The sequence below is a fragment of the Aplidium turbinatum genome, chromosome 10, assembly GCF_918807975.1.
Source record: "Aplidium turbinatum chromosome 10, kaAplTurb1.1, whole genome shotgun sequence".
NCBI classification, from domain to species: Eukaryota; Metazoa; Chordata; class Ascidiacea; order Aplousobranchia; family Polyclinidae; genus Aplidium; species Aplidium turbinatum.
Genome location: NC_137481.1, coordinates 20447343 through 20475180, shown reverse-complemented (window position 1 = coordinate 20475180; position 27838 = coordinate 20447343). Strand labels below are relative to the sequence as shown.

Genomic DNA, 27838 nt, shown 5'->3' with positions numbered 1-27838 from the left:
TCTGGTTGGTGTTCCAGAGGGAATGAGTTCGATACTTCACGTAAGCGTTTTTTTTTTTAATTTTTAACTAAATTTTGACCTGAAGTGACTCAATCGTTAGGCTGCTGCATTTTTGTAGTCAATTTTTATTTTCGGAAGCCTACAGCTCAATTGTTTATGTCTTTTCAACTATGAGTAATAAAGTCAGAGTTTTTTAATTTTCTTGAATTTGAGAATTTCTCTGGATAATTTTCCGTTCGTCATAAGAGGATGTGACCGTGTTTGCCGAACGACGCAAAAATGTAATGCGTCGTTCGGCAAACACGGTCACATCGCAAAAATGTAATGCGTCGTTCGGAAAACACGGTCACGGAAAATTATCCAGAGATATTCTCAAATTCAAGAAAATTAAAAAACTCTGACTTTATTACTCATAGTTGAAAAGACATAAAAAATTGGGCTGTAGGCTTCCGAAAATAAAAATTGACTACAAAAATGCAGCAGCCTAACGATTGAGTCACTTCGGGTCAAAATTTAGTTAAAAATTAAAAAAAAACGCTTCCGCGAAGTATCGAACTCATTCCCTCTGGAACACCAACCAGAGACGTAACCCACGCGCCATCCAATCAGTTGAAGATAATCATCGAATTTACAAGTTATATACGCACTCTTCTCGTCTTTTGCTTTGAAAGAGAAAAAGAAAGAAGTGCCTATAGAGTGACGTCATGACCGGTCAAATAGTGTTTCAGATTCAAAGACCGGCACCGGTCAAATAGCCACTGCCAAAAAATAACAGGTTTCTCAGAAAGATCACATACTGGTTAGTCAGGATGCTTGTTATGTTTAGGGACCAATACTGCAGAAGGTGATCAGACCTTGCATGCTTTAATGCAGGGGTGTGCAACGTGCGGCCCATGGGCCAAATGCGGCCCGCAAAGAAAAATTGTGCAGCCCGCGACGATGTGCCAATTTTGAATTGTGTGTGGCCGCGAAACGTGTTCATAATTTAGTTTAGTCTGGTACGTGTGAATAATTCATTGTAGAGTGGAATATTGTACATTTCGCACCTTCTGTTAACCATTTTAGAAATCTTCAACCGGCCACCGCTAATCCGATTGTATTTAATTATTTGGAACATCAGTAGACCAGAGGCACAGAATTGCACAGAGAAAAGCTGAACTATAAAACCGTATTCTGACGGTAATATTGTAAAGCAGTGTCTTATCGATGTCGCCGATGAAATGTGTCCTAAAATGAAGAATGAAGCTCGAGAAAATAAGTCTGTCACGGTGGACGATACCGAGGCGTATCGATGATCTTGCTTGTAATATTAGTGACACTCTCAGGGATGAGGTGAAGAACTTTGTTTCATGGAGTTTTGCGATTGATGAAAGTACGGACCAGAAGGACACAGCACAGATTGGCCATAGTTGTAAAACGAGTGGACAAAGACTTAAACGAAACGGAAGAGCTTCTGTCACTACAGTCAATAAAGGGCATGACAACTGGTGCTGACATCTTCACTGAAGTAATTGATATTTTTGACAAGTTCGAACTGGACTTTTCCAGCTTGAAGTCTGCCTTGAGGGAGAGAAATATCGATGATGACAAGCCCGGTCATTTAAATTTCATTCGAGCACAAGGGCTCAACCATCGTTTTTAAGTCACTTTTAAGAGTTTCTGGATGGTCTCAACATGACACATAAAAGATCTACTGTACTTTTCCAAGGTGCGTTGGTTAAGTAATGGTTGCATGTTGCGACAACTTTACAAACTGCGTAAAGAAGTCGTGAATTTTTTGAAACTTAAAGGGCAGCGAATAGCTGAAATGGAAGACAAAAATTGAATATGCGATCTAGCTTTCTTGGTTGATATAACTAGGCACCTGAATGATCGCAATACAAGTCTGCAGAGAAAAAATCAGCATGCGAATGAAATGCATGGTCACATAAAAGGCTTTATGAACAAATTAGGCTACGACTTAGGAAACTCCACATGCAGACAGGATATCTTTCCCATTTCCAACTTTGAGAGACTATGGAATGCATCCTGAGGAGAAAACTGAATTTGCAAAACATCTTGAAAAACTATTGTATGAATTTATGGCTCGTTTCAAGGACTTCAATCTCATGGACATTTTGTTTGATATATATCATATATTCTCTTCGCCATTCACAGGGATTCATACTATAGGGATCGCCAACTCGGGTGAATATCCGACAACCGGAGTGTAAAAGTGTTGCCAGATAATTTTTATATTTTTAGAAAAGATATTATTTTGGCATTTTGAAGTAGTAGTTGCCCAAAACTTGCCCGTAAAGAAATATTTTAAAACTAATCTAAAGCAATTTTATTGTTCACTTATCAAACTATCATATTTTTGGCAAATTTACCTTCTCTTGTACATAAAACATATTAAGCCTACTTGAAAAATAATTACCGGCTTCAACACTTAAACATGAAGCTCTTTATTCCTGAGGCATAGGCGCCGACTTGTATTTTTGCACGGGGTGGCGGATAGCACAATATGGCAATCTAAAAACTTTCAAACTGCATGTTTTTGTTTGATTTTTACTAAGCGTGTTTCGTAGATGCAATTGTCTTTTCACACCTGATTTGTAACTCAATAATTTACAAAGCAACTTTAAAACAAAGCACAGGAAGTATGTCGTGAATTTTATTATTACGTTGCTGCTCTGACACTTGACATTTGGCAAAAGTATTTTTGCGAACAGCAGCTCTGTCAATCCAACTGTTAATCAACTGGTCAAGTTGTAACCGTGAAGCTTCAGTTTGATAAACATTAAAAATTAGGACGTGGTTCAATCGCTGTTGCGTCATGGTAGATCGCAAGTAGGTTTTTATGCGCCTGAGTGCACTAAACGATCGCTCCGCCTCGCAGGTGGTGGAAGGCAACGATAAGTATATTTTTACAATGCAGACCACGTTTGGAAGCATTAATGAAATTGTTTCATTGCTTGCAAATAGATCAAGCAGTTGCGACATAGTTGAAACAAAAATCTGTTTTTAACATTGTTACATGTAAACGTATAAATTTGCAGAACGTTAAAACTGCTACTTTACATGCTGAGTGCACTTTTCAAACAATAGTTTCGAAAATTGCATTTTTTTTAATGAAATTTGAAAATAGATATTCATTTAGGGGGTGGAGCCATCAATCATCGAGATAATTTTGTTTCCAAGTATTTTATAGCTGTCATAATTTATAGCGATATTATAAGCAGTTTAAAAAAAAAAAAAAAGATTTTTGAGGGAGGCATTGGAAATTGGAAAGATCGTATTTTATTGATTAATAAATCCCATTGTAAACCTAACAAATGTAACAATGACTTATGACAAGTAACAAATAAAACGATCGCAACAACAAGGAAAAAACTCGTTCACGTAGCTTGCTTGATGTTACGCGAGTATCATGCTTGTGACAAAAACAATCATTTTCTTCGCAATACTGTATTGGTTCACCTCTTGCTTTACGTTGACTTGAAGCGAAAACCAATGATCAAAAAAAGATTTAAACATCCGTTCAAATTACATTTATTTGCAGTAAGCAATGTAACCTAAACGGGGTGGCGTGGCCACCCCGTAACCCCGTAAGTCGGCGCCAGTGTCCTGAGGTATATTTTAACTTTCTCAAATTTTTTTGTTCTTAACTGGTTTCTAATAATTTTTTTTACACCTGCAAGTTTTATTTAAGTTTGGTGCATAAATTTAGAACATTCTTATTGCAAAGTTACAACTACAAACTACTTTAACTCAATCTTGTTCAACTTTAAACTTCAGGTTAGTTTTAAACGGACAAGTTTTGGGCGACCGCTACTCTTTAAAAATGCCAAAATAATATTTTGTTCTAAAAATATAAAAATATCTGGCAACACTTTTACACTCCGATTGTCGGATTTTCAGCCGAGTTGGCGATCCTTATACTATGAATCCCTGGCCATTCAACACGGACAATGACAAAGCACCAGCTGATATCCAACTTGAACTGATTGATCTTCAAGAGTAAACGAAATTGAAAGCAAAGTATTTAAAAATGAATCTTGGCGATTTTTACTGAAAACATCCCAACCAAGATGACTTTGCACATTTGAAAAAATTCATGGCTTCAAAAATGGTTCTTTTTGGCAACGTATTTGTGCGAACAAATTTTTTTCTAAAATGGGCGCCATAAAATCTCCCTATAGATCGGTTCTGAGAGAGGAACACTTGGATAATCGACTTCAAATTGCGAGCACTTCCATTAAAGTAAATTTGGAAAAAGTCGTCGGGAAAAGAAGCCAGCTGCAAATCTCTCACTGAACTCGTTTAAAGATGGTGTGACAATAAATTTGAATAGCAGTTTTCTTCAGAAATTTATGGGTCTTAACTTATTATTTCTGCAAGGAGATAAGGTCCCTTCATTATGCCGTAAGAATAACATGAATCAGTAAAAAACTACTTTTTTTGCCTGCAACTACTAGAAAGCATGTGTTAAATAAACGTGCGGCCCGCGGCTTCACCCAGATATTTATATCTGGCCCTCCTGTAATAAAGGTTGCACACCCCTGCTTTAATGCATGATGATATAGTAATGTGACCATGACCATATTATAACATTCTAATTTATTACAACTTGTGGAATTTTAGAGTTAAAAATCATGTATAAACTAGTTGTAAAAGTGTCTTGTAATGGTCCTCTGATTGCTCGCTGTATACAAAGTGACCTTTTTCGAAACAGAATATTTTCTGCAAGTTCTGCATATTTAAATAACACAAGCAAAAGGCATTATTCAAATTCGAAATTGCCAAGTATTTTATATTCAAATTTTTCCAACAATAATGGCATATCTTCAAATCGATGGCTTTCAAAGTCATTGTTGCTTTTTGCTTGTGGAGTGGGAATAGCTGCATTGCAAAAGAAAGACACAGCCCATTGTACTGAATCAAACCAAAAAAGTGTGGTAAGTATTCAATCGTGTCCAAATAAAAGCATAAATTACATTATATCGTAAATCAGCAATCTTCAAATGTATAATGCTGCAATATTTTTGAAAAATTAAACTTTGTGGCGCACTATTTTGTGAATGTGTCTCATATTTATAAAGTTTTTTTACAACTTATAATATAAGTAAAGCCTCCAAAGGTTACATATATGTATGTCTTTTATCGGCTTCAAAAATTTTAACCTTGTTTCAAAACTGGGTCAATCGTGTATGTGTGGCTTTACAAAATATCTTCAATGCATGGCACCAACAATCCAACATATATATCAATAGTATTCATCATCATCATCATCATAATCCATCGTCGGTTTGTTCCCCACTAGTGGGGGTGGCCGATTGTTTCCGCGCAGCAATTGTTTTAATCCCTTTTCTCCATTTCACCCTGTCCCTTGCATCTTCCTCCTTCAGTCCGACTTTTTTAAATTCATCCTTCACTTGTTGTTTCCACGTTCTTCTTGGACGACCGCGTTTCCTCTTCCCATCCACCTTTAGATCTAGTGCCTTTCTAAGAAAACTTCCTTCCTCCCTCCTTATCACATGTCCATACCATCTTACTCCATTTGCCCTTGCCAGTTGGTCTATGGTCTCTCTCATCTCTAGCATATCCAACAATTCTTCAGTCCTTTTTTCCCTTCTCGTTTTCACCCCACACATTGCTCTCACCATTGACCTTTCCGTTCTTCTCAGGATTGCCAGTTCACTCTCTCTCAATATCCATGTCTCGCTACCATATAGCATTGCAGGCCGCACACAGCTCCGATATACTTTCCCTTTCATCCTTAGTGAGAATTTTCTGCCATACAACATTTCCCCACATTCCCTGAACTTTGCCCAGCCCAATCTTGCCCTTGTTGTCACCGCTGCTTCACATCCACCACTTCCATTTATCCGATCACCCAGATAACAGAAGTCTGTCACTGTTTCGATGCCATGGCAGAACTCATCATCATGGCCTTCCACTTCATTCCTTCCTTTACTGCATTTCCCACAAACAAAACACTTCGCCAATCTTGTTGCGGCTCTCTTGACATTAGCACATCTTGCATGTACCCACTTTCCACATTCCTTGCATTGCATTGAATTTCTCATCACTCTCTTGCCACATATTCCACAGGGATCTACTTTGCTCTCAACAACTGTTCCTTCTGCTCCACTCACCATCACTTTTGTTTTTTCAAGATTCACCTTCATACCCTTGGTTTCAAATGCTTCTTTCCATTTCTCAAACTTTCTCTCCAGTCCCTCCATACTATTACTTGTCAAGACCAGGTCGTCTGCATACAAAATTTCACTCAATAACCCCTCCCTCACTCCTTCAGTATTGCAACATGAAAAGCAGGAATTACCCCTGCAGGGTATTTTAAAGCTAATTTCATTTTAATAAACTAAGGTTGATGAAAAATTACCTTTTCAGGACAAAAAGTGGGATGGAATGACTATTAAACTCTATCAGTACCAAACATGTCCTTTTTGTAGCAAGACAAGATTTTTTCTCCAAGCACACAACATTCCTTTTGAGATGATAGAAGTGCATCCCATTTTTAAAAAGGAAATCAAATTTGCAAAATCTAAGAAGGTGCCCATTGTTGTTGTTGAGAAAGATGGAAAAACACAGGTAGACTGTCAATTAAATACATTGGTGTATGCATGGCCACCTAAAGATATGGCCTGATTTGTTACATTTTGCAGAAATTTCCAGGTTTTTCTAACTTTGAGCGAACGTTTAAATAAATTTTTCTAAAAATTAGATTTTTACGCTTTCTTTATTCTTTTCTCCAGATGACACAATAGGTTTTAACATCTTCACATGTTGAAAAACAAAGAAAATTTGATTTCGAAGATTTTAGTCAGACTGTTAATTTTCAATAACAGTCTGATTTTGCGTTTTTCAACTTACTTTTTCTACATTTGCTACTGCTTCCCCAAGGCAACAAAAAAGTTTTATGTCATTAGGAAACCGCAAAAAGTAAAAACATCTCAAAAAATGTCAGTCAAGCACTAGCAGTAGCTGTAATCAAAATCTGCAAAATGTGACAAATCAGGCCGCATCTCCAGGTGGCCATGGTGTATGTAAGATTATGACAAATTGTAAGAAATGTGGCAACAACCTCAAAAGATGCATACAGTAGTGAAGACTTGGCATATGTCGCTATTTCTTGGAGCATTGAATTATATCTGAATTTTTATCGCTGATGTGCACAAGGTGGCACAACTTGGCCACACTCTTGCTTCAAAAATTGTCAAAAGGAAATTAACAAGGTTATTGGTCTGTTTATAGCAGGTTTAGGCTTAGAGCGACTTTTCAAGATCTACTTAGAAAGAAAGGTGTCCTTATAAAGATGTAATAAATCTCATAGAATATCCACCTTCACAAGTAAACCGTTTATGTGTCACTTTATTGTATCATTGTTACACATAGTAGCTGATGTTGTGTAGTTTTGTATTGTTATGAGCTCATGCTTAAAGTACTGTGTCGTTTTTATAGGAGCTTGCAGACTCATCTTTCATTATATCCGTTTTGGCGAGCTACTTGATCAATGAAGGCAAGTCTATATCCGACTTGGCAGAACAATACCCACACAAAAACGAAGTTGACCAACATGATGGAAAAGTTAAAGATGTGATTCTCAACAAGCATTGGCTTATTCACGAAGAAACATGGAAGGGTTCTGTGTCTAATGCCGAAGACCCGCGAAAGTAAAATTTTTCGATGCAATTTGGGAAAGTTGACGCACTTCCAAGTTTTTGTGTAATTACTGATAGTGATAACTTTAGAAGAAGCCTACTTTTGGCAATGCTAATGCCTAGGGCCGTTGAGACGATAATTTGGGTCCGGTGCCAATGCGATCCTCATGCTCCAAATTAAGACACAAAAAACGCACTACTGTATATCCAAAGAATATGCGGTGGTTTATTCACGTTTGGGGGCCCCTAAAATCATCCCTGTGTCAAAATTTACATCTTAAGAATACCACTCTCTGCCCGAACGCTAGCGATATTGTTTTAATTTCACAAAAGGAACTGTTTTCGAAGTACAGTGTTAACGATTCGCGTCTTTGTTGCAGGGAAGAAGTGGAATGGAGAAAATGGGCGGACGATTACCTGGTGCACATTATCTCCCCGAATGTTTACCGCACCTACAGAGAGGCTTACCAAGCATTTAACCATCACGTGAAGCAGGGGAGGTTCAACGGAACTTGGGAGGGCGTGGTGGCCACTGTGTTTGGTTCCACTGCGATGTGGATCATAAGCAAGAAACTAAAAAAAAAGTGCGCAGTTTTTTTTATTGCTAGTAGGATAATTATCTGCATCTAAAATCGCCTTTTGAGGAAGCTTAATTACCGGAGTTTCATACGCTCACAAGCCTAAAGTTGAAGTATCAACATTCAACAAACGTTGGCGATTGTTCTGTTTTCATTTAATATTGCATCAGTATTCTTTTACAGCGGCAAATGATTTCACAGGTACAATATCAGTGAAGACGTTCGACTTGATCTTTACAAAGCATGCAACAAGTGGGTTGAAGCGATTGGCAAAGAACGAAAATTCATGGGTGGCGATAAACCCAATTTGGCAGACATTGTAAGTAAAACACGGTTAAAACGTTGCCATGTGTTGAAGCGAGGTAAAATAGGCAAGCTTTGTTTGCTCGGAAAACGATACAAGAAAATCCATCTGTACCACTTAGAACAAAGTGAATCTCAAAGCAAATTATTGGATATGCATCCAGGCAGTGCTGTAAACTTAAAGTTATTTTTGTACGAACAATAGCGAAGCGGAAATTGTAACAATTGTGAATAAGAATCAAACTGGTTTGAATGTAGGCTAGCTCGATTTTACTTTTCAACATTGTTTTTAGTCTGTATTCGGTGTTCTATCCGTCATGGAAGGATTGGATTCATTCGAGGACTTGCTGCGGCACTCAAAAATCAAGAAGTGGTATTTCCGTACAAAAAAGGCCATCGAGGAACATGATGCACAAAAGCTGTTGATCGTGTAGAGTTCTTTTTTTTTCTGTGTATTATTGCGCGCTTAATCCAAAATATACGTTCACGCCTGTTGCACGGGTTACTGGCATCTTCAGAAAGACTTGCTGAGCGACTCATTTCACTTTCTTCTTAATAGTTCCGTCTTCCATGCCGAAGATGACAGCAGCAGCCATGTTGACAAACAAGCCCGTCTCCACTACACCTATGCGTAAGAAATTGAATTTAATAATCAAGTGAAGTTACTGAAATGATGCAATTGCTGTAGATTGGGGAGCTTCTCAACCAAGATCAACGTCTGCAGACGTTGAATCAATGTAAAAGCGACAGAATTTGCAGTGTTTAGGTTACAGTGAGGTGGTATGATTATTGGTTAGTCCAGATATACAGCAGCTTAGAACTGAGCAGACCAAATTATGCTACAACAAAAAAAAGAGTGAGGTTGTGACATTTGTATAAAAATAAAACAAAACCGGTCATGTGCTAGCTCTGCATTCCTTGTGGAAGAAGTCAGTATCACTAATTGACGAAACGTCACCCCAAATGCAGATCACATGCGACAGTTTGTGATTTGACACCACAACAGATGTCTTGAAATTATGTTTCGCCCACCCTACATTGGTATTGTAAAGCCGCATCTCACCTGGCATCATTTTAATGAACCGATGAACATCACTCCAGTTATGAACGGTGTCAAATTTCCAGTCCAGGATAAAGTTACCGTTGTCTGTAACAACTGGACCCTAAAAGTTAACGAGACATGACGCCTAAACTTCACAACAGTGGTTTTAAACCAACGTTCTGGAATCGCAATAACGCTTTACGATTTACATGTAAGTATAAATAGCAAATTGAACTAATTGTACCGTCGACCATGAGTCATTCTAATTCTACCCTATAATAAAAGTAATTTGCGTTCTTCTGGTGACTATTTACTAGGTTACCTCCTGATGTTAAAGATGATAACTAGCTTTTGTATTTCCGACGTTTCGTCAGTCAGCACGACTGACTTTATCAAGGTGGCTAAAACAGGTTAACACAACCTGTTCAGCAACGATGGCGCAACACAAAAACATACTGATAAAGTAAATGTAGTTGAATGAGTTTCGCTTTTAGCAGCATGATCGTTGCTTACTTCACAGTGTAGATTCAAACGATCTGTTATAGCCTGATGCTGCGGGTTCTTTTTGGCAATATCAAATTACACTAGCTTTCGGAACACAGTTCCCTAGTCATGTGCTATGCCGAATGGTGTTGAAGTCAGTGAGTGGTTTTTTAAAATGGTTCTTTGTTTTAGCTTGAGGCTGCCGGCTGCAGAGTTTACAGAAAAGTGGTACATAAACCAGAAAGCACAACATGCTCTTAACCAGAAAGATGGTCAGAATTTCCCCTCTGTGTACAAAAAATTACTTTAACTTTAGCTTCACCTTTTCCATTCTCAGTGCGTCTTCTCTATCATTGTTATTGCTAATCCCCTTGTTTTCTGTCTTGTCTGATGTCTTTTCAACGTTTCTTGACGGTGGCCCAATAGATAGATAAATTTAGCTGTTGGAAAGTAGCCTACTGGTTTTAGGCATTCACTGCATTCAGTTTAACCTCTAGGTATCTTGTTGCGTGTTTTAATTCTGATTCTTGCTGCTTGACTTTATTCATTTTATCAGTATGTTTTTGTGTTGTGCCATCGTTGCTGAACAGGATGTGTTAACCTGTTTTAGCCACCTTGATAAAGTCAGTCGTGCTGACTGACGAAACGTCGGAAATACAAAAGCTAGTTATCATCTTTAACATCAGGAGGTAACCTAGTAAATAGTCACCAGAAGAACGCAAATTACTTTTATTATCAAATGCCTGGTGAACAGTCTCTCTCTGTTTTTAATAGGCTACCCTATTGTAAAGCGACTAGTACAAAAGTTTTTAAAAACGCTTCTGAGCAGCTGTGCTGAGGTTGACCTCGTACTGATCAAGTGTATTTCAAAATTCTATGCTGGCATACTTGTAGATTGTAGAAGCTTTGAACTACTGATGTAGGCCCGAGAATTGAAAGAGTGAAGTTACCGCTTGAATGTTGCTAAATGGAGGACTGTTCTTGATATGCGCTGCCTGACAGCGCATCCCGAAAGTTAAACCATCCTTGCTTGATCTTATCGTTCTTTGGTTCATAAAATCAGGCACTTCACGAACTGGAGCAAATCAGAATGAATCAAATATTGTATGATCGCAAAAGCCTAAGCTACACTACATTGCCTAATGCCTATAATATAAACGGTTTATTTTCACACATCAATCATAAATAGCCAAAAATCAATTTCGATCTGCTAGCAGCTAGATCATCTTCCGTAAAATTTATTTTTGTAATATTTGACACCTGCCAGAAGATATTTCATTTTCTTGATTGAATTTAATAATCAATCTAATATGATCAAGAAATCCTATACATTACTTATTACTTCATTGCAGTTTATTGTGAAACAATCGAAAGCAATACAATGCAAAACGTAAAACACTGTATGGTTACTCCAAAACTACAAAAATGGTTACTACAAAACAGATTACTCACAGCTTTGCGCTGAGCCATTCTTAGCTCAGCAGTTCCTCCATACTTTGATTCAATAAGCCGCGTGATAGGAACGTACGCCATTGGTAAGACTTCTATTGGTACTCCTTTCTTCCATTGGTCTCCGAGGTTGGTGGAATCTTTTCTATATAATAATACCCGATAAATAACGTTATGCAAGTAAATTCTTAGCTACTGGCGATGAGATATTTCAATTTGCAAAGAATAAGTAGTTCGACTGCCACAATGTTCTATATTCGAGATGAAGCCAGTGCGTCGTTTCAAACTTGTATTGTACAACAAAAGCTAGCACTCTAACCATGTGTTTTGGTTATATAGAAGCTGCAGTTCACGAAGCCACCAAAACATAACACTCCTTGGCAGTAGGGTTGTAAAGGGGTGGAAAGTTTCCGGGAATTTTGGAAACTTTCTGGGAATTTTGAAGGACCCGGGAATATTGGGGAATTTTCATTTGGCATTTATTATGTTTAAAAAATTTGTTAAATATTTCATCAATTAGAAAAAAATATCAAAAACCTATCTTAAGCATTTCTTATTTTCTTTAATTATTCTAAACACTAATTTGGTGTTAATTAAGAATGAGGCTTATTATGCTGATTATGCATACTTTTTCAATGTTTAAAAAAATACTGATCATATTTGGGAACACTCACACCAAGGTCCGCAATAGGCTCGCAAATGAAAGGGTGAAAAAACTAGTATCAGCCAGGTCAAACTTGGCATTGTTTGAGCCCTGTGAAGACAAGTCAACTCAAGTTGAAGTTGACTCTGAAGTCAATGACGCTGCCAGAACAGTCATTAGTACATCATCTGAAGAAGCCGAGCAGGAGGAGATGCTAACCGGCAGCAACTAGAACAACGACTTTGTAACTGACTCAGTATTATTTTTCTTTGTAAAAAAACAGCTGGTGATGATTCATTTTTGGAGTTATTAAACTAAACCATGTGTTTGTATGTTCTTAAGTATTTTAGTTACACATAGTACTTTTATTCTAAACAGTATAAGGCCATTATTTTCCTGTTTCAACATCAAATTAAGATTGTTTTGAATGTTTCCGAAAATTCCCGTTAATTCCCAAAATTTCCATGGAAAGTTTCGGCTCTGAAAATTCCCGGGAATTTTGCGACCCTACTTGGCAGCATTTTAATGTCGTTCGTATGAAGCAGAAAGTTTGTGGTAAGAAAAAGGGAAGGACTTAGAGCCAACTTTTCGTTAGTCCATTGGGAGGGGAATAGATGGGAGGGGGTCTGCTACTATTCGGTGAGTCCGATTCGGTGAGTTCCTAACCTCTAACCCTAACCCCTAATTCTTAACCCTAAAACGGCAACGATAATTAGGCTACGGTAGCCGATAATTAAAAAAAAAAATTGAAAAAATCCCCCATTAAGGGATCGGACTCACCGAATCGGACTCACCGAAACGGGCCATTCCGAGATGGGAGACCCAAACATGGTGTGGTTGGCTGTTTGCTCCGTCGCACTATACTGACACGCAGCAGAGTCCCTCATGCCCCAGTGTGTCAAGCAAGCACTGAAGCGGCCAACTCCCGTTCTTAATTGGTTCAGTGTCACCCACTCCCGTCTCTGAAGCTCAGAACCAAGTGGGAGTGAGGAAGCAGGATATTTATTTTATTTATAGTAATTTACAGGATATTTATAGTAACCATAGACAGATAAAACCAAGCAACCACACGGCATTTAACATAATACATGGAAGTTAAACATAAAACCACGAACGTTTTTAGTTTATGTTCAGTTTAATGTATGATGTTAAATGCCATGTGGTTGCTCGGTTTTATCTGTCTATGGTTGAAGAAAGTAAAATTGTATTTATATTAATGTAATATATTACCAAGAATTCCAAGATTTGCAGTAGTTTTATATATAGAAACACTCCTTTGACAATTTATTTATTATAGACAGACAAAACCGAGCAACCACACGGCATTTAACACATTAAAGTGAACATAAACTAAAAACGTTTTCGGCCATACTCAAGTTAGTCCTTCTCAAGTAACGAAAATAACTGATTTTAATCTACAATATATTTAAAATAAATAACTGATCTACACAAGGAATTGAAAACGAACTGCACAAGAATGAAACTGCAAAGCAGAGGAGAAAGGCACATCACATGGCGGTTAATTGCGCGAGGCAAAAAGCGCATCATACAACAAATTAAGAAAACACGTTTAGGAGACAGGAAGCGCCTGCGGCAAACAACTGCGTATTGAAGCGAGGATTGCAGGATTTTATGAGCATGGATTTTATAGTTTATGTTCACTCTAATGTATGATGTTAAATGCCATGTGGTTGCTTGGTTTTATCTGTCTATGGTTGAAGAAAGTCACCTCTCTACCAAAATTGTAATTTATTTATTAATCACGAAACTGCAGGGTATGCGACAACAAAACAGAACTATCATTTTCTGCAAAGTCTGGGCGATTTTCGTTTCTGATTAATCATATCAAGTAGTTGCGTATTGAGCTGCTTTATAAAGCGCAATAGTTTTCCAATAGCGCTGACCTGATAACGTTCCCGCTTACCTGTAATCTCCAATTACAACAAATGTCTTTGCGGCAGCAGCAACAATTTTTTCTTGCGTGAGGCACCCACTGAAAAAAATTCCATATGCAACTGACAGTAATAATGCACACTCTGACTGAAGAAAAGACACATAAACCAGTGTGATTTTTAAAAGCATGCATCCGTGTTGACTTTGTTGGGGACTTGTTGCTGGTAAAAGAAATATGTCGACCCCGATGTCCACTAAAAGGAACTTCAAAATCAAGAAGACCTTATGTTTCAAAAAGTAAATCAATACCTTGAACATTTTTTTATGATAGACATGTATACTGTAGTTGTACACCTACCCGCCACCTTTGATTAGCACAAAGTCTTTGTCTACTTCATCTGCTCCATCGATTGCCACGTCTAAAACTGGATGCCTGTCCAAGTCGCTGAGCGGCAAATCATATTTCAATATTAATTCTCTGGCTTGGAATGAGGTGGGAACACAGTTGATTACTATGTTTTCCGCTTTTTTTCTTTCAACTGCATTTAAAATCAAAAGTTATGAATGGAAACGCAAGGTTGAACCTCGGAAAGTGTGTCATACTGTACATTGTGCCCCACTCTAAATTCCTAACAGTGTTGATTTTGAAGTAACTTTGCCTATTAGTTATTGCTGCTTTATCACATTGCTGTTAAACTTGCTGCACAATTTTGATTGATGTTTTTTTAAACATAAGTTAAAATAGGGGATTATATTTTTAAACTTCATGTGGGCAAAAATAACAAGCTATTCGACTTCACAGTGTCTATTGTCTAATTTCTTCTAAATTATTGGTTTAAGAATCAGAAAAAGCATACAATAGACATGGTGCAAGGTAAAAGAAGCACAGGCCGACTAAGGTTAACGTAAGCTATTTAAACAGTCTGAATAAATGGGCCATAAACACAACAGCCAAAACCCAAATTCATATATGGATTTTTGGAATGTTAAATGACCAAGAGGTTTGAAAGACCATAATTGCCAATAGCTGCATCAGATAAGGCACATAATCACCATAGGCTACCTAATAAAATGCTATGTCTTAAAAAGTCTGAATTTTAAACGTGGACTGCATGATAAAAACACCACCAATATAACAAGAAAAATATCAACAATCTCTCATATTTGGATTTGTAGTCGCAAATACTGATATCAAATGGTTGCTGTATAAATATAAATTTTAATTGTGCAACAATGCAGTAAATACACTCGGCTAACTTTTATATGGCTGCATTGACAATTGACATTGTCTGCTTTGTACAGCACAGTGAGTAAGGTATGCTTGCGATGGATACAACTTTATATAAAATTATATAAAAATACACTATTTTCATGAACCACAAGCAGTCTTGAAGGTGAACACCATATATTACAACATTGTATATTAAGATCAAACAGAAAAAATATCATCATCTATGTAATTAGTTCTTACCTAGACGTTCTACAGCGTAGGTTATCGTTGAGCCACTTCCAATGCCAATACTTTGACCATTCTGAAATTACAAGATGTATTCGTATATACTTAAATTTTATGTTTCTGATGTAATGCATTGTTGATGTTACAAGAATACCATCCACCCTCACACCTCAAAAGCTCACACTACATGATACAGTTATTATTGCAATCTTAAAGTTGAGGAACAGGTATGTACAGTATTTTCTGGATTTGTTAACCCTACCAACTGGGCAACTTTGTAACAACTATGAAATATATCAATACCGGTATTAAAAAATAAACTGTCCAAAAGGCATTTAATCTAAGAACATGGGACATTTTGCCAGTGGGTGCTTACGCTACTGGTAGATTAGAACAGTTAAAAAAAAAAACAGAACAAAAGAAGCTTTAATGCTAAACCTTTTCTTGCAATTGCAACCAAGATGTAACAAATTTAAACAATTCGAAAACAAATTCCTAAAATGTGCATTCCACAACCATAAATCAAGGGTTTCACAATGACATAAAGACTGAAGAGCACTGCATTAAATATAATACAATTTTTTTAATGCAACAGCACATGCGTATGGACAGTACCATAAAATTATAGATATGTATATAGCCACTTTCTAAATGAATGAAATACACAGAGTCCTTTAATGTGGTGCTTATTTTAGCTAATTTAGTATTAAGTTTCATACCAAAACATATTGGTCAACTGCAGTTCTTGCAGCTTCTCTCTTAGCCATCTCAACAGCAGATCGAACACCGGATGAGGCCATTTTTATAGCTAGCCTACTACAAATTTTTTTAGTATTGTATAAGAAATAAGGCACTGTAGCTTATTATCTAAATATATACGGTAACCAGCAAATTAAACAATAGGTATTAGGTAGGATACTATTAAGAATCCCTGTTAAGAATGTGTTCTTAAAACAGTGTTCGACAATCAGCCAAGCAAAGCGAACTACATCCAATATAACTACAACTGTACTCACTAAAAAACTTTAACAGGCTGTTGGGAATTGGGATCATCAAAAGGTTCTATTTGAATAAGACTTTATAATTTCTTTTCAATTACTTTCTGCACTTGTCACGTATCGTATATACTCGAGTATAGGTTGAGATTTTTGCCAATGATTTTCACCTAAAAAAACAGGGGTCGACCTATGCATGAGACAAGATTTGTCTTCATTTCGGTTCCTTTATACGGTATAAGACTTTGATGGCATACACCATTCATTCACCAATTTTCTTATAGGTTTCCAGGCATGACAGTTTTCCTCCCTCTTTTTATGGCCTGTTTTTTCATTAACAAATCTTTCACAAAACTAGTGACACTCACTCAGTAAAGAAACCTGGTAAAACTGCAATTAAACTTGATTGAAAGTCATTACCGGCGCTCAAACTGGAAACTGAATGCTTTATTTGTGATCAGTAGGGGGAACTAACCTATAGCTTTCAACTCAGACAAAATTTATTTTAGATAGGCAATATTTTGTAGCAAAATGATTACCGTAGCCTACTTAGAATGGTTAATTCAGCTCGCAATTTCTATAATTTTATGCAAAAGCAATTGAAGAAAAGTTAAAAATGCAGAAAAAAAACAGATACCAACGTTTTATAAAAAAAAACAACTTAAAAAACCCAGATGGGTAGCAAAAAACCCAGATCTGAGTTTAACAACCCAAGCATGTGAGCCCTGGACTCCAGCAAACCCATCCCACATCCCCTACCAATCAAAGCAATCAAACGGTAACTTCTAGAACATCACACAACTAAGGCGAAAGAGAAAATCAAATTGAGTCCTGCCTTTGTCATGATTTACCAAAGGGGGTGGGGGGACTTGAATACCTGGGACTGGTATATAAGTCCCCCCCCCACCCCCCTTGGTAACTCATGACAAAGACAGGACTCAATTCAATTTTCTCTTTCGTTGTGTGATGTTCTAAGTTTTTCCCAATCAAACCTGTTGTCATTCCAGAGTGGAGTGTTGCCAAGTATCATAATTTTAAATTAGCATTACTGTATACGGGAGTGTGGTCATGAGACAAGATAGTGAGCGGACAACATTACATAAAATAAACGTAAGCTAATACAAATTCAACAAAAAAGATGCCCCTCCAGCGAATATCGATTTCGAGTAATGGGTAGTACCAAATTTCAGTCATAAATAGAGTAGACAACCGGAAACAGACATTGCAGTCGGCTGCAGCGTGGGTCAGGTGTACGTCGGAAGGCGTACACCGATGCATAGCGCTCAAGTCTGCTTTCCCACAATGCAGGATAAAGATAAACAAACAATTGTTTGTTGAGCCTGGGGTTGTGCTGCTTTATTTGGAGTGCCTCATGAATTTTAGTTTCAAACTCCGATTGACAGTTGCGAATTATCTTGAATGAATCTAATGTAAATTTGATGTTGGAACAAATACTACAGTCATAAATGTGACTGTAGTATTAAATGTGACTAAAGTCATAAATGTGACTCATTCAAGATAATTCGCAACTGTCAATCAGAGTTTGAAACTAAAATTCATGAGGCATGCAGGGGTTTAAGGTTTTATTGTTGATTTAAAGGTTTATAATCCCTGTGACAGCAGAACCGCTGCTGGCGTAACAAAGCTTCGATGGTACAAAGGTAACACAATGAGTCTCAAGTTCTTTTATTCGTGAGTTCGAATTGAATTTAGATTTTGAATTTGAAAAGTTATCTTATGAGTCTGAGTTAAAATTGTTTTGTGCAGAGGTATATAGGCCTAAACCACTTTCAGAAAAACGAAAAAGCAAGCAGCTACGTAATTTAAAATTGGCAAATTTCAACAATGTTTACGAACTAGGGTGAACTCCTGGTGAGATTCCGTCGCAGAGGTGAACTGCGAATATAACGTTTTGTTAAAGCAGAGAAGATTGAAAGCGATGACTTGCCATTAAACAGAATCACTTGAGGAAAGCTGCCGGTGGAAGGTTATTTGAGTAAAAAATGATCCATCAAAATTATCTCAGTGCACAACAAGTGAGCCTTTTTTAAGAGACGCAAATGTTATGTGAGAATTACATTTTGTAAAAAGCTAAAAACTATGAAAATTCATTCGGGTCCCTACAGGCACTCCAAATAATGCAGCACAACCCCAGGCTCAACAAACAATTATTCGCTGGAAGGGCATCTTTTTTGTTGAATTTGTATTAGCTTACGTTTATTTTATGTAATGTTGTCCGATCACTATCTTGTCTCATGACCACACTCCCGCATAATTATGACAGATTGCTACCACCTTTTGTGTTTGTTCGTCAGTCATTAGGCCCTACTGTATAAGTCAGCCAAGCCTTTGTCTGTCGATTAATTGTGAATTTGTAAAGAAGATAGTTATTTTTTTAATTTTTGACATGAAAATTTTAATCCTAGTAGGCTTTCAAGGCAAAGACAGTGTTGGCGGCCTTCCATCTAAGCAACAAGGAAGCAAAGCGTGAGATCAACATTACCACCGATGACGAACACCTGCCCTACTGCGCCGAACCCACCTACCTCGGCGCAACCCTGGACAGGTCACTCACGTACCGACGACACCTGGAGTCACTGCGCAAAAAACTATCTGCGCGCGTTGCACTTTTGAGGCGACTGGCGGGTTCCGGCTGGGGAGCTGATGCGAAAACCCTTCGCACAGCTACCTTGGCCCTCGTCCATTCTACCGCTACCTATTGCGCACCAGTGTGGTGCCGCAGCTCCCACACCCGCCACATTGACACCGCCATCAATGACGCACTACGCACTGTGACGGGATGCCTGCGTCCCACTCCAACGGACTGCCTTCCCATTCTTGCAGGCATCCAACCTGCTGAGCTTCGCCGTAAAGGAGCCATGATTTCCCTTGCTCGTCGCGCACTGGACCCCGACTACCTCCTCCACAGTACATTCCAGCGCCTACCTGGAGAACAGCAGCGACTGAAATCAAGACGCCCATTTGTGCCCGCCGCACGACAGCTTCTGAACAACGTTGAAGATCTTGAAATAAGTGCGGCACACTGGACAAACTACACATGGAACATGGAGTGGCAAAACAACACCTCCCGACTCCGTGATTTCCTACCCGATGCAGGCCCGGATTTAGGGATGGGCAGAGGGTGCAAGTGCTCTAGGCCCCCCTTTTGAAAGGACTCCCGACATGGAAAAAATGCGATTTTGTGTTATTTTTTTTTCTTTCAGCCTTTGAAGTTTCTGCAAAATGCTGTGCAGTGCTGGATTATTGCTACTGTAGACGTAGAGGTGGTTTTTCGCCCCGTCAGCGAGAAAAATTTTTTTTGCACGAGGCCCCCGGTCTAAAAGTGCCCTGGGCCCCACCAGCTAAATCCGGCCCTGCCCGCATGGCTTCATCAACTGGCACACCTCCAGTTGCATTAGAACTATTTTAAACTGTTAGGTTTGGTAGCCGTGCTTAATTTTTTTTCATCTACGTATTACGTAACCTTTAAATCTGCATCGCATCCACGTTTTATACTTCTGCGGTTTTGCCACCTTTTTCTTTTGTTGGTTTTGTTTCCGTTCACTATTTGTAACTTCATCATTGTTGTTGTTTTCCGACAAAGAAATATTGGATTGAATTGAATTGCCAGTGGCGTAACTAGGGCGACCGCCCGGGTGGCACGTGTGGGGGAGGCACTTTTAGACTACGATGTTTGATTTTAATTATAATCTGATAAAAAAATCGCATTTCATTTTCACATGCTTTTTCTTGAAGGGGCGGCAAAATCTAAACCCGCCCCGGGCGGCACATCCGGCACATTCCCTAGCTACGCCACTGAATTACCCCAACTGTTAAAATTCCTGCACTGAAATCACAAAACTCCTCTCCGATCGGACCTATTGTCAGGAGATTGGATGGGATTGAAGATGGAGTGAAATGGAAGGCAGATTTTTGGATGAAAGATAGAAAATGTCAAAGGTGGAAAAGAAAGATTTAGATGATGGGACATTCTTCCATTGTTCCGTAATCAATTTTCTAACATGCATCAAGGCATACAAAATAACAAAATTAAAAAAAAATTTGAATGATTTTTTGTTTCGTTGGCTACGTTTCTTAAACTGAAATAATTAGGTTTTATCGCTTTTCAATTTCTAACCAAAAGGTTGTCCAGAATTTTTGCGGTTACTCCGAACGGTAGTATAGAAGAGGGATTGTTCCCCTTCATTTGGAGTCGGCCGGTTATAAATGGAGGCAGTAGCGTTGGCAGGGGGTCCAAGGGGTACTTTTTGACCAGGGCACGAGATAACTACAGGGCCCGAAAACTTTCCAAGGGACTCGGAAACTTTATTATGCCACCGCGTATTCTTAGGATGTAGCTTAGTGCATTTTTCTTGTAAGTGTTTTGTTTGTTTTATTATCTTTATCCTGCATTGCGGGAAAGCGAACTTGAGCGCTATGCATCGGTGTACGCCTTCCGACGTACACCTGACCCACGCTGCAGCCGACTGCAATGTCTGTTTCCGGTTGTCTACTCTACTTATGACTTAATTTTGGTACTACCCATTACTCGAAATCGATCACTGGGTAGAGGCAATTATCGTAAAGTTTCTTGCCCAGAGAAACAACAGCAAGTGCGGGTGGCTGGAGTCGAACATGCAGGCTCTCGACTGCGAGCCCAACGCGCTAACCACTCGGCCACTGCTGTATTGATTTGGGACCCGAGAATCTCATCGGTAACGGGCCCTAATTATCCTTTCAATGGCCCTGAATCGAAGAGTCGGAATGGTATATTTTTTGCCCGACTTCACAGCCCTGCTCACAAAGTACGGTTGAGGAAAAAAACATAAGAATTGGTCCTTTCTTGATCAAAATTCAGATATTCACTCGCTAGACGTGTCAACCAGGGGCGCCGGAACGATTTGTGACTGGGGGGGGGGGGCAAAATTACAAAAAAGGGCACTTTTGTTTACTAAAAGGCCAAATTTTTTTTCAAGTTTTAAGATAAGATATACCGTAGCGATAATGCTAATCCATCAGCTCACTATGTATTGAGTAGTGATAGCCTACAAGTGTCCGGTAGCCTATACAAAGAAGGGCATCATGCTATGTTATATAATGGTGTAACCTACTGTCCAGCCTTAAAGCAGCCTGCGGCCATGGCCGCTTAGTAGTGCTTGAATGACCGCCGGTGCTACCTCCTCAATCGGCCAAGTTTGGCCGCCGGTCTCTTCTAGCCAATTATTTAATTTCGCAATAGAATGATCGTGGATCAACTGTCGAAAATATGTAGTATCAAAAAGTGACGCAAAATTAGGTCAGCGCGTAATAATCGCCGCTGTTACATTGTGCGGGAATATTTGTTATTGATGGAATATATCAATCTGCGATCGCCAGCGCTGTAAGTCTTGTTTGTAATTCTCGACGTTTATTTTAACAAAGTCTTAATCCGAAGTGCTAGTTTGCATTGGCTGGCAATATTGTCGTTTTTATGTTGATTCGATGTTGTCGGACATTGAATCGTTTTTAAAAAGGAGATCTGGGTTAGTTGACATCCGAGGGGAAACATTTTTTGATCATATTTTGCAAATATTATGCTTCTTTTTAGTAGCCTAATGTCCTTCACATCATTAAAATAGTCATTTTATTACTTTGCCTTCATCGTCAACACCTGTCGAACGTTGCTTTTCGTTGCTAAAAAGAATTCTAGGGGAGTAGCGAACTTCTTTAAAATCAGCTACATTGGAGACACTCGTGTGAGTGTCGTTAGATGGTCCCGCAGTAGGCTACTGGATTACAATCCGATAAAGCAGTTATTGCGTGGTGCAACGATTCTATTGTAAGACGTCGCCCAGTCCCAGACTTCAACAACGATAAGTGATCATTTTAGCATTGCTGCAAGTTTAATTCGATTTACTTGTGCTATCGATATTTTTATTTTGGCCTCCAAGCACGCAGATTTGGCCGCCAAGAAGGAGCTCCCGGTAGGCCACGATGGCTGCCGAAAAAACAGCGAGTTTTAAGGCCTGTACTGTGTTGCAAAATTTTGTGCCGTAAATATTATTTTGAGGCAAAAATGAAAGATTATAATTAGGCTAAAAGCGAATAGCAGAAATTGTTATATTGAAAAATGTGCAGTAGCTTACATCACTTTAAAAGGGCACCATTGCTCCCCTGCCCCTCCATCTGCAGAAAAATTGAGGGCATCCGCAGGGAGGCATCCGCCCCCCTGCTTCCGGCGCCCCTGGTGTCAACGCTTCTGTATTCAAAACTGTAACTGACCCATATAGCCTACATTAGTACAGTTTAGCGGGCTTACTTTCGAAACAAAATGCCTCTTACCAGTGCCGGTCTTTGGGGTGTGCGAATCGTGCGATCGCACAGGGCCCGCAAATTAGGGGGCCCGCAATTTACTCAGAAAATGCAGTAATTTTTGTCATGTCCAATGGAAAAAATTCAATTTGATTCCCAAGCAAGTACCGGTATCCTTAAAGTCAGTTGCAGCTTTAGGGTGAGGCAAATGCTGAGATTGTCGCGTCGGGCCACCTTAACATGCTTTTAGGCCCCCCACGACATTTCACCATGTGCCAAATGGTCAACATTGCAGTGTGACAACAGAATTTCGTTTTGTGGCAATTGCATTTAAATAGCATACATGTTACTTTCTATACAAAACCATTGTTATTATGCCATATATATGATATGTAGTTTTAAAACTAATCATTTAAAGGGCCCGGATTTTTAAAACGCCATGTATCAAATCACTTAATATTCTATGAATTCAGGAAACTTCACTCTTGTGAAAATTTAAATGCATGTTACTTCCAGTATTAAACTATTATTATTATTATGCCCTATGCATGTAATTTTTAAAATCTAATATTGAGGGGCCCAGGTTTTTTCAAAACGCTATGTACCAAATGTTTAACATTGCTCAGTGACAACAGAAACCAAAATTTTCAATTTTGTGGCAACTGTGTTTAGATACATGTTACTTCCAGTACAGTACTAAAATGTCATTGTTATTCCATGGGTTGAAAAATAACATTTAAGGGGCCCGGATCTTTTCAAATTGTTTTAAGTTGATTACTCTGTAGTACCCAACCTAAACAATTTTTAAATCTTAATATACTTGTTATTGTATTTAGATACAGTTTGTGCAGTAGGCTACATTGTACACTTATTCATTGCTTGGATTTTTTTCACTGAATAGTAATATAATCCTGTGATTGATTGATGATATATGAAGACACTGCTCTGGTTGCAACAATTGGGAGATGTTACCTGAATTGCTGCCTCATAAGCAAGAAGAAGAAAATTGATGATATACCAATGTAATTTTTGTACTCAGCAAAGGTTGTTGAACTCAATAATAGAGTACCATTACTGATTTATCCATTAGCTATACCTAAGCATTGTAAAAGTGGAGCAAAGAAAAAAAGGATTTAAAAAAAGAGTTGTTGAGCAATTATACAAAGCATTCTTCAATTTCTAAGTTTTTAAAATATACTAGTTGCAGTAAATGCAGGAATGACACCAGTGAATCTACTTCTTTGACAACATCTTAAATGATGTCACTACTGGTGGTAACAGATTAATTCTACTAAATTCTGAGCTCAGCTTTGCCTTATTCAAACTCCAGCTGCTTTCAAAGATGTTAGATCAATAGCAGAAATGCTCGATTTCCTCTAAATGTGATGTGCTGGCTAATTTTTACCCAAATGACCTAAACACCAAGTCTTTGCTCGAAGAGCTAGTGTGCGTACAAAATGTCTATTCATTTAAATTTGGTGTTGATGATAAGAAATCCCAGATAAATATTTTCTCAAACGGCCCTGGCCATAGCATTTTTGCATCATGTATTTTACATCATTTACTATAATATAGCCCTAATGAACTACAAGGCATGCTTAGTGTGCGCTATTTAGCCTATACCATAATCTTAAAATTGTTTTACAACATGTCTTTACTCTGAGCTACTAGATGTGGCATGCAAATAGCAAGTGCAGTGGTTTTCATTTTTTTTTATGTTATAGGCTATACTTCATATTTAACTTATTGAGGTATACATCTCAATGTGCTTTTTTCCTTGGATTGAGTAGCTGTATTTATTTTTCAATATGTTTGTATAACATGAGGTATTTCACAGCAAAGTATTAAGATGCATGATTGCATGGTTTACGTACTTGATGCATGATGTCTTCAATAATAACACCTTCACTCGTCTTCAAAATTTTCCCTTGTTGCCTTGCCTGTTGTGGCTTAGTTTCATGTACGAATCCATTTCTAGCCTGCTTGATTATGTTTTAACTTGCATTTGCAGGAATGAGGCAACAATTTAATTAAATGCTGCTCTGCCACTGTATAGAAACTGACTCTGACAGAGAATATTGCCCATCTTCAGTTGCAGGGTTACTTTGAGTTTGGCAGCCAGCAGTTTTAGTAAAAGTACACTTGGTTGGGTTTGTTTCTTTTGCATTGTTATATTTCATGCTTAAATATTCTTATAAAACAATATGCACACATTTTTTGAAAGTTGAGCATTGTGTTTTTGATGTATTTTCATTCATGCTTTGTATGCATATTTATGCAATCAAGTAAAAGTAAACCGATGTTCTTAAATCAAATTGGATCAGTAGCGTAGCCAAGTGGGGGTTTGGGAGTTACACCCCCCCCCACCCCCTTGGAACGTGTGTGATGTCACGATATTAAAAATTATGCTTTCAGTGTTTTGTGCTTTCTAATCAACACGAAATTAGTATGGTATAGGATCTATAATGCTCTAGGCCTACAACTGTTTAGTATCCATAGTAGTCTGCAGCTAACTCGTACAGTCCATGGAAACACTGCAATATCCACAGCTATGAAAAATTGCACTGAACTTTTATAGCTGATTACAGTGGTTCATTATACAAAACTTGAATATATCAGAAATGAAGTAAGTTCACTGTCTTAAAGCTTTTTGTCTGATACTCATCGAGATGCAGGGCCGGATTAAGGGTGTATGGGGCCCTGGGCTGAGCTGAAAGTGGGGGCCCTTATCAAGTGACATTTTTCGCTAAAAATGAATGTTGGAGTGGGGCTACGACACGGGCCCAGTTGCATGTATCTGTGGCACCGAGCCCCAAACAGCGGACCAGTGGCGTAGCCAGAAAAAATTTTGGGGGGAGCCAAATATTTGATGAATTGAAGAGAACAACGAAGTGTTTGATTTAAAGCCATCGCCACTTGATGTGCAGTGGCGTATCCTGGTGGGTTGAAGCAATAAAAGTGGTAGGGGGGTTAGAGCGTGCCGAAGGCACGCGTATTGTAGGGGGGTCCGGGGGCATGCTCCCCCGGAAAAATTTTGAAAAATTACACTCAAATAATGGATTATAGTGCTTTCTGAAAACACTTTTAGAGTAATATTTGTATGAAATTTGTTAGCAGATAAACAGCTATTAACTTATTAAAGATAACTCTTACACACGAACGGGCAAAAGCTGCGGCTAAAATTAGAGAACACTAAAAACTCAGCTACACAAAAACTCAATAACTACACAAAAACCCAACAGAGTAAGCCATTCTGAAATTGCTTCCATAAATTAGTTCAAAGAAACGTAAATCGCGTAAATTTTGCGCGATTTACGATTTGCAAAATTTATTGGTGTCTTTCTGTGTGTCTAAAACAAGTCCTTGGGGGTGTTAATAGCCAGATGTCTTGGAAAACGATATAAATTTCTACAAACTTTATTAAATTTTCAACAAAGGGCTCACTTTTGGAATCCAAACTTGGAAAATTTGGGGGGGGGCATGGCCCCTTTCGCCCTCCTTGGCTACGCCTATGCAGCGGATCACCTTCTTGTTTGCCCTCGGCTTTCAACACGGTGCAGTAGGTGGGACCTGTCAGTGTATAACTCCGTTGCGGAAGAATGTGTCAATCTGTGGTGTATCAACGAACTTTAGAAGACTCGATAGAAGAAGAACTGAATCATATCTAACTGACCATCTTGTATCAGATAATGTCTTCAAAACAGGCAAACCATCTAGGAATTTTCGATGGACTTGCCAACGATGAGTAGACGAGACGAGCCATGAATAAAGGCTTTGCAACAATTCAAAAAGCTCAGCGGCAGAACGGCATGTTTCTACAGGACATTTAAGCTGGCGATTAAATTAAGTGAATGTGCTGTGCAAGGGACATAATGAGCTACACTACATTTCTCGCGCAGAAGAGCTTGAAGACCGTTATACTTGCCACTCATATTGGCAGCATTATCATAACTTTAACCCGTAATCCGTACCATTTTCGGATATGAAAGTATCAAATAAATATGTTTTTTGTTTAAAAAAAGAAGAAAAATTGAATAACTGGGGTTGGGCAGGGGTGCTGCAGCACCGCAGCACATTTGGGTGAGCCACCCTTGCTTGTTTGAGATACGAATTAAAGCAGTAATCTCCAGCTGTGCAACTAAAAAAATTAGTAGATTTTTTTCTTTGAGGTGGGGGCCCTAGGCTTCAGCCCAGTCCGCCCCCCCCCTTAATCCGGCACTGTCGAGATGTATGACGTCTACTTACATTTTCTAAACTTTGGGTTAACTTTAAAGCATAAAAGTTAGTGGCTTACCGGAATAAGATCGTTTTTTGATCAACCAAGGACAAAATTAATCAATAATAAAATTGTAATAATCTGGCAAAAAAGCGATCAACCTATGTCTGGTCACAGCGGTAAACCATAATCTCTTCGTGGGAAAATTGTAACGTAAGATTCCCAAATCCGTTCGTCTGCATGCAATGACCCAAAAATAAACACACTTTCGAAACGTCTATTCAAAAGTGTATTCCAGTAAAATTAGCCCGAGGCTATCGAAATGACTGGTGCAACGCCGTACACCTAAAAACTGTCACTACAATACAAATTACTTGGATAAAAGACGGAACCTTTGTCCAGCTAGCAAGCACTAAGCCAACAGTTAAATGTGCGGCCAACTTTCAAACAATCATTTTACGAATGACCAGAATAGATATCAATATCTCAAATTCACGTAGAAAGTAACTGTGACGCAATAAATGAAAGACAATTATGAAGTCATTCCAACAGGTGTTCAAGCTGATGTAATATTTCCTGTTTAAACAGGCCCAAACAAGTCCAAACAGGTCTTATGAACGATGGTGCAATTTTGGCACATGCTTTAGGAATTTCCATGACGTAATATTCAGTAGACTTGAACGGTTTTATATGACGTTTGATTTGTACAGAGATTGGCCGTAACATAGCGGCCCCTAGTTATGACAGTCTAACATGGCATAACTAAAAAAGAATTGAAGGACAATCGTGAGCCAATGAATAAAACACATGATACACAAATTG

At 38.5% G+C, this 27838-nt stretch overlaps 2 protein-coding genes across 2 annotated transcripts; one reads left to right on the top strand and one right to left on the bottom strand.

Annotated features, from left to right (window-relative positions):
- The first annotated feature begins 4630 nt into the window (after positions 1–4630).
- Positions 4631–9044, top strand: LOC145778000 (prostaglandin E synthase 2-like). Its single transcript, XM_082589381.1, has 6 exons — positions 4631–4940; positions 6397–6597; positions 7468–7679; positions 8048–8251; positions 8447–8564; positions 8842–9044. Exons 1-6 carry the CDS (start codon positions 4638–4640, stop codon positions 8980–8982), a joined length of 1179 nt encoding a protein of 392 aa, XP_082445507.1. The 5' UTR covers positions 4631–4637; the 3' UTR covers positions 8983–9044.
- LOC145778001 (ribose-5-phosphate isomerase-like) lies at positions 8871–16374 on the bottom strand. Its single transcript, XM_082589382.1, has 7 exons — positions 16234–16374; positions 15530–15590; positions 14417–14597; positions 14090–14158; positions 11526–11667; positions 9612–9711; positions 8871–9173 (listed from the first exon to the last, which is right to left on the bottom strand). Exons 1-7 carry the CDS (start codon positions 16312–16314, stop codon positions 9085–9087), a joined length of 723 nt encoding a protein of 240 aa, XP_082445508.1. The 5' UTR covers positions 16315–16374; the 3' UTR covers positions 8871–9084.
- Positions 16375–27838: the final 11464 nt, after the last annotated feature.

Bases quoted from the DNA above. Each gene is read 5' to 3' on its own strand.
- LOC145778001 (XM_082589382.1), bottom strand. From the start codon at position 16,314: ATGGCCTCATCCGGTGTTCGATCTGCTGTTGAGATGGCTAAGAGAGAA. The intron at 14,159-14,416 runs GTAGGTGTACAA...AATTTTTTTCAG, and splicing joins GTGCTAATCAAAGGTGGCGG to TGGGTGCCTCACGCAAGAAA. The intron at 11,668-14,089 runs GTAAGCGGGAAC...ATTATTATATAG, and splicing joins GTTGTAATTGGAGATTACAG to AAAAGATTCCACCAACCTCG.
- LOC145778000 (XM_082589381.1), top strand. From the start codon at position 4,638: ATGTATAAACTAGTTGTAAAAGTGTCTTGTAATGGTCCTCTGATTGCT. The intron at 6,598-7,467 runs GTAGACTGTCAA...TCGTTTTTATAG, and splicing joins AGAAAGATGGAAAAACACAG to GAGCTTGCAGACTCATCTTT. The intron at 8,252-8,446 runs GTGCGCAGTTTT...ATGATTTCACAG, and splicing joins AGCAAGAAACTAAAAAAAAA to GTACAATATCAGTGAAGACG.